The 13066-nt window shown below is 52.0% G+C and overlaps 3 protein-coding genes across 11 annotated transcripts in view; 2 read left to right on the top strand and 1 right to left on the bottom strand.

The window, feature by feature from the left end:
* The window catches only part of LOC122206918 (60S ribosomal protein L31-like), a 55646-nt gene extending 53611 nt beyond the window's left edge, over positions 1-2035 (top strand). The window contains exon 2 of the mRNA XM_042916572.1: positions 1098-2035. Coding sequence (XP_042772506.1) covers positions 1098-1497 — 400 coding nt within the window. The 3' untranslated portion in view covers positions 1498-2035. The remainder of the gene's footprint in view (positions 1-1097) is intronic.
* Positions 1-4766, bottom strand: part of TOM1L2 (target of myb1 like 2 membrane trafficking protein) — a 120643-nt gene extending 115877 nt beyond the window's left edge. For all 4 annotated transcript variants that reach the window (XM_042916763.1, XM_042916764.1, XM_042916766.1 and 1 more), the window contains exon 1: positions 4625-4766. In XM_042916763.1, coding sequence (XP_042772697.1) covers positions 4625-4676 — 52 coding nt within the window. In that variant the 5' untranslated portion in view covers positions 4677-4766. The remainder of the gene's footprint in view (positions 1-4624) is intronic.
* A 384-nt stretch (positions 4767-5150) lies between these two features.
* DRC3 (dynein regulatory complex subunit 3) overlaps positions 5151-13066 on the top strand; it is a 33633-nt gene continuing 25717 nt past the window's right edge. Inside the window, exons 1-4 of one of the 6 annotated variants that reach the window (XM_042915820.1) lie at positions 5151-5340; positions 5989-6150; positions 8983-9147; positions 12421-12537. In XM_042915820.1, the coding sequence (XP_042771754.1) occupies positions 8988-9147; positions 12421-12537 (277 nt within the window). In that variant the 5' untranslated portion in view covers positions 5151-5340; positions 5989-6150; positions 8983-8987. Of the gene's footprint in view, positions 5341-5635; positions 5656-5988; positions 6151-8982; positions 9148-12420; positions 12538-13066 lie in introns of those variants that run through there. The other 5 variants (XM_042915821.1, XM_042915822.1, XM_042915818.1 and 2 more) reach the window with 5 other exon arrangements.

Here is a 13066-nt window from a genome sequence, read left to right as displayed (position 1 = left end):
AACTCTGCAACAGAGTATCTGCTTCTTACCTGTTTATGAAAGCTGAACCAGGAAGAGAACAGATGGTCCTCCCTGAACCACCTCACCACCTCACCACCTCACCCCACAATATTCCCATCAGAATTAACTACTCACTAATCTTTTAATTTAAATGATCCCAAACTTCACTCTTGGAAAAAGAATAATCTGAAAACGTTCTCCAGCCAGTAAAAGGAACTGTCAACTCTTGCAGAGCATCATGGACCTGACTTGGGGAACTCCTGGTATAGGACATCCAACCCCCCAGCGGTCATGGAGGGTTTAGATTATGACAGAAATCTTCCTGGGGCACCTGGGTGGCTCATTTGGTTTAGGGTCCAACTTTGGTCCAGGTCATGATCTCACGGTTTGTGAATTCAAGCCCAGCACCGGGCTCTGTGCTGACAGCTCTGAGCCTGGAGCTTGCTTCAGATTCTCTCTCTCTCTCTCTCTCTCTCTCTCTCTCTAGCTCTCTGTCCCTCCCCCGCTTGCTTACGCATGCTCTCTCTTGAAAATAAACAAACATTAAAAAAATTTTTTTTTTTAAAGACAGTAACCGGGGCACCTGGTTGGCTCAGTTGGTTAAGGGTCTGACTTCAACTCGGGGCATGATCCCACAGTTCATGAGTTTGAGCCCCGCGTCGGGCACTGTGCTAATAACAGCTCTGGGCCTAGAGCCTGCTTTGGATTCTTTTTCTCCCTCGCTCTGTCCCTCCCCCAGCTCACACGGTCTCTGTCTCTCAAAAAATGAATAAATGTTAAAACAAAAATGTTTAATAAAAAATACAGTAACCTTAGGAAATTTGTTTCAGAGGAGAAAATCCAGAAATAAAAGTATTTTTTCTTCCTCCACACTTCTTAGTTCCTTGTACTACTGCTCATTCTGCTCTAAACCATGCATTCTACTAGGGAACCACCTTCTAGAAGGACAGGTAGGATAGAAACAAGAATACACAGGTGACTATGTCCGACTGGGGGCTTATCCGTGCATTCAATCAAATAGCACCAGCTTACAATGTCCATGTGAGGCCCCAGGCATAAAATAATAATTATCCTACCCCTTTCCCATCTGGACGCAGCAGAACAGCTCCCACAAAGCAGGGTGGTGAGAAGGAGGGCCATTCTGCCATCAACGAGGCAGTGACCAGAAAACACACCATCAACTTTCACAAGGGCATCCATGCGGTGGGTTTCAGGAAGAGTGCCCCTCAGGCCCTCAAAAAGATCCAGAAATTTGCCATGAAGGAGATGGGAACTCCAGAACTCCCAGATGTGTGCACGGACATCAGGCTCAACGAAGCTGTCTGGGCCAAAGGCACAAGGAAAGGCCCATGCCGAAACCTTGCAGGATGGTCCAGAAAGTGTAATAAACATGAAGGGTCACCAAACAAGCTATGCACACTCTCTACCTACGTACCTATCGCCGCTTTCCAAAATGTACAGTTAATGTGGGTGAGAACCTACCAGACTGTCAAATAAAGATACAAAACCACCAAAAACAATGATAGAAATACGAATTATCAAGCCCTCAGACTACAAGCCCACCACACCTTTGGTGAACATGTTACCTCAACTGAAAGCTCCCTGAGAGCAGTTTGTAAGTATGCGTAGCCCAGGGCCTGGCACCCACAGGCACTCGAAAGGCCTACTGAACGAAACGGATCGGGTTCTTTCTGTACAAGCCCCACGCAGCTGTTGAGAGGTATTATTTCATGAGTGGGTAACATGAGGACCAGAGAAGACTGAAAGCTGAAGTCAGAAAAAGAATGTTATCTTTGATGTTATTACCCCCACCCCCAAAACAAGGCTTCACCCTGGGCCCAAACCCAACTTGCCACTGCTCCCCAAAGCCACCTCTTTTCCACTCAGACTGGTGAACACAGATGTGCTCACACCCCGCTCCCTGCCTCATGTACCCTTCCCCGCGCATGGGGTGTCCTCTTCCCTAATTCCCACCCACCGTCGTGAGCAGCTCTCGGGCTCAACGACGCCAGTCTCGCCTCCTCGGCTCTTAAGAATTCTTTTTGGACTCCTAAGAGCACTGAAAATCCCCACTATTCCGCTGAACACTTAACTATGGAGTGGCCTTCTGTTAGTGATCATTATTCTGTGCATCTGTGCTCTCTCGCTTCATACCATAAATCAATCCCTTGAGGACCAGGACGGCTATGAAATCCCAGCTCTCCCTTTTACCAGTTGACCAGTGGCTTTCTTTACTCCCCTGAGCCTCAGTTTCCCCATCTCTAAAGTGGGAAGGACAAAAAAGCTTACACTGCAGAGTGGCCCTAAGAAGCAAGTAACGGCTGTAGAATTGCTTCCTGTAAGCTGTAACTGCTGCTGTTAATCACCAGCTTTGTTGTTTTATTTCTGTATCCCCTCCCTCCCATCAACCACCTGGCAATACTTTCAAAAGAATACTAACAACACTAAATGTCATGAAAGTCACTTTTATGCTTTACTACAACAGCACAGAATATATACTAGAACCTCATTCCGTCCTCTAATTACTTATCTGAACTGTGAAATTAGCTAGGCCTTGCCTGTTGGCTAACTGGCAATGAGGAGGCTCTGCTCTCTTTATGTTCAAGCGTCTTTTACAAGGGCTGGTGGATCTGGGACCTGGTCACAGGTCACAGATGGGCCAGTTGTCCCACATATCCTTTCCAGATAGCAAATTCAACCTGAACTTAACTATTGTTATTAACAGTGACAGCTATGATTTATTGAGCCTCTACTATGTCCCAGATACCACGCTAAGTGTTTTATATCCATTATCTCACTTAAACTGTACTACTCTGTATGACTCTCTCTCTCTCTCTCTCTCTCTCTCTATCAGCAAGCTAAGGTTCAGAAGGGTCACACAGCCAACAAATGGGTAAGGTAAAATTCAACTTAGGCCTTCCTGACAGAAGGCTCATGCTCTTTAAACTCCCTATGTACCCCTATAGCCCTAATATTTGTAGATTTTTAAATGTCCTTTAACTTCTACCCCTTATCAATTACCTTGGCACTTTGAAGGTGTAGAACTTCCTATTGTAAAGGAAGGAGGAAAAAAAAAATCCTTCCAAGCTCGCCAGCTCCCTCCAGTAACTGGCTGTAATTCAATACCCAAGTGAGAAATGAGGTTTTGGAATATGGCTGCAAGTGAAAAAGCCCCTGAGGAAAGGAAATGAAGAAAATCTAGATAGACATCGTAGTCCATAAAGGTGGGAAGAGACTCTTCCAGGGCCCAGTGTCCATCATCCCTCACCAAAGACCTCGTACTACAAAGAAAAGAAAGGCTCCAAAATGCCAGTTAGCCGCCAAGAGAGGCCTCAATAACTTCACATACCCCGCTAAAGGCTGATAAGTAAACTGGAAAATCGTAAGTGAAGCAAGAAATAATCAAATCACTACTGACGAAACCAGCCAGGCCCATAAGGACAGGAAAGGTCCGGCTCATAAAAGACGTTTTACCAGTCCTTCCACCAACTAGGAGGAACCCGGTTTTAAAAGAAACCCATCAACATTCTCAACTAATCACTTGGCTTAAGTTCCTGCCTTGGGTGAAAAGGCAAGTTGCCTTTTAAGTAAAGAAATCCCATACAGGGGGGCCATTCTGATGTTCTTTTACCTAGCCTTGGGCTTTCCTTACCCAGGATACTGGTCACCTCTGGTGCCCTTTTCCAGGTGTCCAGACCCCCCATATAGAATTAACAGGTGCTGCACAGTACCCCTCTCTCTGCATTGTCACCAATAGACTTCAGCTTTGGGCAAACTTAACAGAGCAGGAAAGCAATAGTCAATGTGCAGAGACTACTATAAAGAATATTAAAACTTGAGAACTTGAAGGCACCTACCATATCTCACCTCCAAAACCCTCAAACCACAAAGAGCAGTGACACGGAAAATGTCAAACCAGAAAGAGCAGTGACTCGCACAAGGTCATACAGGGAAAGTCATTGGCAAAGACCCCACCGAAGCCCAGGTTTCATGATTCCCAGTCCAGGGCTCTCATCATTAAGTAACGCAGGCTCCCTTCTTTCCCAGAGGCAGTCAGGTATGCCATCCCCACGCCAAGATGACCACCCTCTAGGAACACTTCCCCACAATCCCAGTCCCTCCTACAGCCTAGCTGAGTTGCAATTCTAATTAGCAAGTCTCAGAGCAGGCAGTATTCTCTGGGAGGGTGCCCGGTGTGAGGGCTGCTGGTACTGAAAACAGGGACAAGGATGGAGGAAGAAGGGTGTGGGAGAACTAGGTTCTGCCGGCAGTGGCAGCGACACTGTCGGCCTGGATGAGGACGCACTCACTGGCATCTCCCAGTAGGCGAGGAGGTAAGCCGACCAGCAGCCAGCACCACCTCTATCAGCCAGGAAGGGCTGGGCCCTGATCCGGAGGGACGCGCGGAGCATCTCCGAGTCCCAGTTGGGCCTCGGGGAGCCGCCTGGCAAGGTGGCACCGGCGCCGTGAGCAGGCGCAGACAACCCGTGGGCAGAGGCCCGACGGCAAGGATGCCCGGCACGCCGGTGAGGTGGCACCGGTGCCCGGCAGAGGCCCGCGGTCCTCACCAGCCCCGTCCACCGCCGCCGCCCACCCAGATTGCCCACCCTTCGCGCGGCCTTACCGAGGCACTGCCCCACCGGGGTGCTGAACGGGTTCCCCAGGAGGAACTCCATCTTGAGCGGACAACACGGCAGCGGCCCGGGCCCCCTGTCAGCCGCCCGGGTATCCGCTGTCCCCCGCCGCGCTCCCGACCTGACTGACACTTGCCCCCGCCCCACCCTCTCGAACGCCGAACGCCCGGCCCCTGACCCCACCCCTTGTCGCGTCCCTATTGGGCAACGCCTGCCAAGCCCTTCTCCGATTGGCCCCCACACCTCCCTCGCGAAGCCCCACCTACCCCGCGGCGTCCGATTGGGCGGAGCGGCGAGCTAGGTCACAGGAATCTCCGTCAGGCGTAGCGGCACCTCCCCTGGCCCGCCCCCGAACGGGAGTCTGTGTATTTTGATTCATCTATATGTTGGTCAATCTAGTGAATCCTTACCATTATTGGTCAAGAGGAGAGTCAATCACTCCAATAGGGGCCGGGGGAGAGGCGGGGCTACTAATATCCCTGCCCATAGAAGGCGCTGATTGGAGGAACGTTTGTTTTTTCTACTGCTGGTTGGTGGTAGGAGTATTTCCCCACCCAAGAAATGCTGTCACGTGACCGTCAACTTTCACCCAGGATGTCTACCTCTAGACTTCCCCTTAGCAACCGGCTGGCCGCGCTTGGTTCCCTTAGCAACCGAGCGAAGCATCTGCTGCATGGAAACAGTCCGGTAGCCGGCGCTTCAGACGGTGAGACCCTGGACCTGAGAGTGCGGGTGGTCTCGCGTGGGCAGATAGAACCCCGACTTAAAGCTTTCCTCTGACCTTTTTTCTCTGGGAGTCGGCCCGGCGCTCCTCACCTATAAAATAAGCACACAGGTTCTCTGTCAGCCACTTACGGCCGCGCTGAGACCCGGGCTTCCAGCCTTTGGATGAGAGAAAAACGCTAAGGAAGCATTTCCCTGGGGGAGCAGGGCCCAAAGAGATTTTTAGGGGTTCCACCCCGCGCCTCCTGGCCTGATCTCTCTTATCGAAAGTTACCCGGTCCATTGATAACTTCTTCAGGTGTTTAACCCTCATATCCGACCTCCTCACTGTCATAAAATTGTGTCTCTTCTTTATTTTTATTCTTTACCTTGGTGCTGTATGAAGTATTTTGGCTTGGGATACAGTTACCCGAGTTCCTTGTCTGCCTCTTGTCAGTAGTTCATTGTATGACTTTGGACAATTTCCTTACCCTCCCAGGCTTCAGTTTCCCTACCTGGGAAGTTAGAGAATTAGGACTCCTTTCTCCGATGGCTTCCAGAGCCGACATGTAATCAAATAATGAATGTGCGCTTAGTACCCAGTAAGCACTCGGTAAATAGTTGATTTTTCTTATTAATCCATGGCCGATAGGGGCTTTGTTTTTCAGATTCAAATGATCCCAAGTTCTTGTTCCACTGGACAACTCTGGTTTTGTTTCTCCGTGAGGAGGCTGCTCCATTGACAGTGGTGTAAAACTCGCTGCTGCTTTTCCCATCTCCTACCTCTGGTCTTCACCAACAACACCATTGTCAGGCAAGTCAACAGGAACCCAGGTTGGGTGGTAAATTATTGCTAAAATCCCCTTAGGGGAGGAGCGGTCGGGCCTCCACCCCGAGCCAGAACAGCTGTGAGAAACTCTGTGCCCTGTGACAATGAAAATCCACAGTGCCCTGGGTTCTCTGTACTGTAGCCAGAGTGAGCTTCTTAAAATTGAAAGCTGTTCACATCACTGCCCTTATTAAGCCCCAGGAGCTTCCCAGGGATCCTAGGATAATAAACTCCTGTAGGCCTCTCCGACCTTGCATCCCTTCAGCCCAAAATTAACATGTCTCATTCTCTCCCACCTCAGGGCCCTCACTGTGCAGTTCCCTATTCCTTCTTTCCTACCCATCCTTCAGATCTCGGCTCTGTCTCCCCTGGCCAGGTCAGGTGCCCCTGGTGTATGCTGTCTGTCCTAGTTCCCTCCATCTACACACTTGTCATGGTTTGTAATTAAATGTATGATTATCTGATTCACATCTGAAACAGAGGGAAGGAGATCTGTTTTATTCACAGCTTGTAGTAGCTGTGACTAAAAATGTGAATTCGTTACACATGTGTGGGCTACACACACGCTCTTAAACAAATGTAGGAGGGAGGAATTATCCATTTTTACAGATGGGAAATCAAGGGCTTAGACAGGTGAGGTTAGTTGCCGCAGGATGCACGCTCAAGTTCCAAATCCTGCCCTCGCGTGCTTAACAAAGATTGTGCCTCATAACCGTTCCACGCTGCGGAGTGACTGTGGGCTTGACTGAAAGCGAGCCTGATCCTTCCCAGGTGCCAGGCCTAGATGAGGTGGGAGGGATGAGAATTCAGTCAGAGTTTTGAAATCGGAATTAAGAAGCATTTCCCAGAGTACGGCATTTTTCTTTGAAAACGCACAAACACTTTGCAGGTAACATCTGCCAAATCCAGCACATTAAAATTTCCCCAAAGGCAAGCTGGTGTCAAGTTATAGGAAGTCTTAGAAAAAATTGTTTCAAAAGACTGGGGAGATGGAAAGAGGGGGAGGACTAGAAACGTCTTTGGGAGTTGATTCATTCACCCTAAGGAGTTGGAGCCAGCGTTGAGAGCCTGGAGAGGGGGAGATGGAAGGCGCAGGTGGAGAAGGGGTGTGGGGGGTGGGGGCTAGTGCAGGGGGTGGGGAAGGGGGTGGAGGGGAGGCTGTGGCTCCTAAGGAGCAGAAGGAAAGGATGCACGAGAGTTAAAGGCACAGGGACATTTGATCACGGACAGCCCCGAAATGGAAGATGCATATTTACATAAGCTGCATCCAAGTGGATGGTGGGGGAGGACCGATGAGGGCAGCGGGCAGTGGCAGTCTCTAAGACCAGGTGGCAGGATTGCCCGGCCCACCCCAGTTTGCAGTGAACACCATCAGCCCAACACCGGGAGTCTCTCCAGCAGCACTCAGCGGAATAATACAGGGACTGCCCAGCATCAGGGAGGAGGCCTGGGTGCTGGGGACACAAGAGGGTGAAGGTAGATGGTGAAGCCAGCAGGGAGGAGAGACACAGGAGTGGAAAGAAGAAGGGAGGACTGAGTTTCCAGAGGGTTCAGGAGGCAGAATCTGGGAGCTTCCAATAGGGGGTGCCTTCCTGCAGGGTCCAACCCTTCTGGATGTTGATAATGATGAGAATGAGGTTGGGGTGCCCAGGCTTCCCAGGGCCATGGCTCCGTCCAGCCAGGAACAGCAGCCCAGGGTCAGCCTACGACTGAGCAACTCCACAGATCCCCCGTTTGCCTGCAGAGTCTCAGCCAGATCCCTTTGGCCCATTAGCAGTAGAAACCTAGGGGCGCCTGGGTGGCTCAGTTGTTTACGTGTCGACTTGGACTCAGGTCATGATCTCATGGCTCATGAGTTCAAGCCCCTCATCTGGCCCCTTTCCCACTTTATCTCTCTCAAAAATAAATTGAAAAAAAAGAAAAAAAAAAGAAACCTACTGGTGTCAGTTTAACTAAAAGAGGATTTAATGTGAGGAGTCAGGAAACTCTCACAGGGCCTGGAATTAGGGACGCTAGGGGTGGGACAGCCAGCAAAGACTGTGTCAGTCTGTCCGCCCTTCTGTCTTATTTTCGGGATCACCCAGGTTCCCGTCTCTGTTTCTCTCTGTCCATCTGCCTCACCCCCGTCTTGTTATCTCCGCTTAACCACACGTCTGGCCGGCCCATGGCCCCCCCCAGTTCCTCCCCAGCTCACACAGGCAGCTCTGATGAGACTTTCATCCCACTGCCCCAGGTCCACATTCCTCAGCGGGAGAATACGAATGGCCAGCGTAGGTCAGTGTCTGCCAATATCCATGCACTGGGCGGCTTGTGGTGAGATGGGGGGAGTACGGATACCACTGCCTGATGGGGACAAGCGTCTCAGAAGGGGAGCCACCGGCTGCTATGCCTGGCCTGAGCTGCCAAGGATCATGGTCAGCGGTTGGTGGCAAAACACTGAATAACAGTGGGTGAGGAAAGCCAGAGGCTTTGACGGCCATGGCCATAAGGGCAGCTGAGCTCCCAAGGCTGAAGAGACCGGTGTGGACCACCAGTCCCCGGGGTGGGGGTAGGGTCACAGCCATGGTTATGGGACCAAGGGGTGCACCCCTGCAGATGGGTGCCAGGCAGGACGGGTACAGACGGTTGCTGGAAAAGGCCTGGAGAAGCCTTAGTGCAAACGTACTAGCCTCTCAGTGCGGTGGGCCACGGACCGGGATGGGGGCAGCGTCAGAGCATCCGTGACTGTCACCGTGCTCCTTAAAAAGACCCCAGCCAAACCCTGTCTTCAAACAAAGGAAGGAGCAGATTGTGGAGGAGGAACGTGGTGTTTTTTAGGGAAAATGAACTGGCTGTACGACTCAGTGGAGCCAAGAGTGATGGACGAGGACATGCTCAAGCTGGCTGTGGGAGAACAGGGCCCACGGGACGAGGCTGGGCAGCTGGCCAGGCAGGAGGGCATCCTCTTCAAGGATGTGCTTTCACTGCGGCTGGACTTCCAAAGTGCGTATCCTGGGCTGGGCTGGGGCCACCAGGCGGCCCAGCGCCCCGCCCCTGGCTTCTCTGCCCCAGAACTCCACGCAGAGTCCAGGATCACGGGACCCACGTCAGCGGGCGGGCCCGCGTGGGTTAGAAGGCATAGGAATGGCAGAGAGTGTTTGAAAAGTTAATACCGAGTATCATTAGCATTTGAATATCCACGGCACTGCTGATTCTGAATAATAGGGAAAAAGATAAAATTCTCCCACTCCAACTCTAAATGAACCCAAAGGCCCCGCTGCTTCCGTCACAGATCCCACATGGAATTCTTGGAGCGGGGTCCCTGGCAGGTGGAACCCAGAAGCGTGGTCCCACGCAGCCAGGAAGAAGCCATGGGGCGGAGGAGGATGTGCGCTGGGGGCAGGAAGCAGGAGAGGCGCCTCAGGAGCAGGAGGACAGCCTCGTGGGAAGACAGGTCCTTAGTGCCTCCGTGTCCCCTTCTGTAAAATGGGAAGATGATAGTCCGTGTCTCAAGCTCTGGTTAGGAGGAGAAAGTGAGGTAACACACGCACAGTGTGTTCGCTCGAGAAGGCCAGTGGCTCAGGACAGAGGGGGTGCGAGAGGAAGCGAGAGAGGCGGGCAGGGTGCTGCGTGTATTGTGAGGGTGGCTCCACAGCAGTGACCCGGGCTGCTTCACATTCCTGCTCTGTCCTGGGGTTCTGTGCTGGCCTGCCGGGACACCCAGGAGACAACAGGGGAATGACTGAGGCCCTGCCTCAGCCAGTCTGGGGCGGACCACGGGGACACAGCAGTGGGCAAGGCAGGCACAGCCCTGGCCCAAGCCTCATGAACCCACAGGCCTCCCCAGAGCATGGCCTCCACGGCTGACCACCCAGAGCAGGAAGGGACCCTGGGCCCAGCCACCTCAGCGGTGGGAGGGGTGAGGGGACTGCAGAATGGCCATCACCAGAGGGGGCTTTAGCCTCCTTTAGCTCACCTCCTCCCCTTCCTAAGGTTCATTTTGCTGGTATTTATAAAATGCCTCTTATATGCTAGGTGCTTTTCTAGGCACTAGGGATTCAACTGTGAACAAAAAAAACAAAAATCCCTGTCCTCATGGAACTGATGTTCAGGTGATGGGAAAATTAAAACAAAAACAGTGTATGTTAAGGGTAATATGTGCTATGGAGGAAAATCAAGAGGAGGGAAAAAGAGGAGTTGGGGGTGGAGCACGGTGTTTTATTGGGTGGTCAGAGGCCTCATCATGAAGGTGACAGTTGAGCAAAGACTAGAAGGAAGTGAGGGAAGGAAGCACGCAGAGATCCAGGGAAAGCATTCCAGGCAGAGGGAACAGCCAGGGCAAAGGCCCTGAGACAGGCACCCCTGTATGGAGACAGATCAGAGAGGTGAGGAGGTCAGCTAGCATCAGTCTTGGGGGCCAACAGACAGTGTTTGGCTTTTATAGTGAGTGAGATGAGAACCCCGGGAGGGTCCTGAGCAGAAGAAGGACAGGATGGGACTTAGCTTTTCACAAGATCCCACTGGCTGCGGGAGGATAGAGTGTGGCACCCCAGGGCCAGAGCAGAGAGACTAGTGAGTGAGACAGTTGCCACTGCGGTCCAGGAAACAATGGCAATGAGCTGAGACCAAACCGGGGGTAGTAGAGGCAGACCCCATGTCTATGTTGAAGATCAAAATTGGACTTTTTGAGCAGTCCTGTCATTGCTAGTAACTCATTTAGAACTGGTGAATACATCCCGGTTTTTTGTTGTGTTGTTTTGGCTTTTCCACATGAACTGCTGATGCCTAAGGAAAAGGCAGCACATAGGTGTGCAAGGCAGAGCACCCGGAGTGCGGGAGCCACCCAGGGGAGCAGCATCTCCGGAAAGTCAGTCATAGCCAAGAGCTGTCAGTCTAAGACCAGGGCCAGAACAGGCTCCTGGAAAATCCAGACCAGGATGGGCGGTATCTGAGGTCCTGAGCCCAGCTCTGCCCCAGAATTGTAGGTGGAGCTGGTGGCTGGTATCATTCTGGGAAATCTGGCCACAGCGAGCTGGGGAACAGACACCAGTCCCACTTGCCCCTGGGAATGGCAGAGGCAGGGCCCTGGGGGAGAGAAATGCGGTCCACCCATCCCCACCCCCACCTGGCTTGGGGAGGGCAGCCAAGAGGGGGCACCCGGCCTCCCCCAGGACCTCACAACCTCTGAATGAATGTCGAAACCACTGCCCCTGAATGTGTGGTTATCAAGTGTGCTTTTTCTTTTAACCCCTTTTACTTCTATATTATTTCAGTTATTTTAATGAGCGTATTCTAATTTTATAAGTTTTAGAAATCCTTGCAAAAGCAAATATAGAAAAAAGGGGCATGTAAATGACAAAGCTATTATGGCTACTAGAGGAAACTGGGGGCAGGTTTAGGCCTCCAGAATTTTACGTACGTAGCATCTCCTTATTTATACGTCAGCGTAGTTCAGAACTCTTCTGGCTGTCAGCAACAGAGACCGACCTCTGCCTGGCATCAGGAGCAAAAAGAATGAGTTGGCTGCGTGTCTGTGAAGGTGGTCTTTAGGGACAACAGGTCAGGAGCTTCCGTGACATCAGGAACCCGCCTCTCTGTCGTATGGGTTATTTATCCCGCTCCCCATATAGGGACATTTGTGGGTCCCCCGATCTTTTTGCCTCTCATGTGCCTATCGGTATTTCTTTGGGCACACACACAAGTGTGCCTTTGCAGACAGATTCCAAATAGAGGAATTGCAGGGTCAAAGGCGACAGGCATTAAGTATTTCAGTTAACGCGGCCAAATTGCCCTCCAAAACGGCTGAACTAGTTGACACGCTCACCAACGTGCACGAGGGGTGGGTGGTGCAGGCATTCACCCTGCAGCCTCGTTCTATTTGTCACGCTGTGGCAGGAAGGACGCTGTTGGTGTCCCGTGTCCCGAGGTGTTACAGGCTCCTGAGAAGCCTCCTAGCTGGACATTAGAGGTGGCACGACTGAGTCCCATGCCCTGGGCAGGTTCAGCCCACACTCACGACGACCCTCCGTAGGCCTTTGAGTTCTACTGCGTTCCTGGGTAGAAGCACTGATCACTGCCCGCCCGCTCTGCACTAATAGAGACTCTTGGGTGCTTAGCCCACATCCCCAGGTCGCATGCTCCAGGTCAGGGCGGTGGAGTTATGGGCCTTGTGAACGGTTAGTATTGGCCGTTGCAATTTTTTAGTGCACCTGCACTGAACTCTTAACCCTAACCCCAGGCTGGAAGCAGCCAACGCGCCTCCTCCAATCGTTTCAGACATCCTCCGCATAGACAACCTCTGGCAGTTTGAGAACTTGAGGAAGCTACAGCTGGACAACAACATCATCGAGAAGATCGAGGGCCTGGAGCGTCTGGTACACCTGGTCTGGCTGGGTAAGGGCCCCTCCTGCATGTGTGTCTGCCCTAATCAAAGGTGACGCACTGCCAGGGTCATTGCCTCGCAGGCAATTTTCCGCTGCCCGCCCGGAATTAGCCGGTGTGCAGCTGAAGGTCCGTCTACTGGGAACAAGAAAGCTGCTCTTTTTAAAAGCCTGGGGCCTTTGCTGTGCAGAGCCAGCAAAGATATGCTTGGACACAACAGGCCAGAATATTCTGACCCACCTGCCAAACCTCCCCATCTGGGAGAGAGTCAAGGGAGCAGTCTAGTTACTCTAGACCCAGGGTGACAGACAACTGTGGGCACTGCCAGTCAGGGGGGCCCAGATCAAGCCAGAAACAATTATCACAGCTGCTAGTGTCCCTTGAGCACGACTACCTGCTAAGCACGGGCCTGTCTGCTTTCCTTGTGAGGCCTTTTAATCCATCCATTTGCATCCCCATCGTAGAAATGAGCAAACTGAGGTCTCAGTGAGTAGTGAGGGCATCAGGCTCCCAGCTGAGCTCTGTCCAAGTGTAGAGCTCT

Source organism: Panthera leo, chromosome E1, assembly GCF_018350215.1.
Source record: "Panthera leo isolate Ple1 chromosome E1, P.leo_Ple1_pat1.1, whole genome shotgun sequence".
Lineage (NCBI taxonomy): Eukaryota > Metazoa > Chordata > Mammalia > Carnivora > Felidae > Panthera > Panthera leo.
Note: the sequence above shows the minus strand (reverse complement) of the source record. Positions and strands in the feature narration are given on the sequence as shown.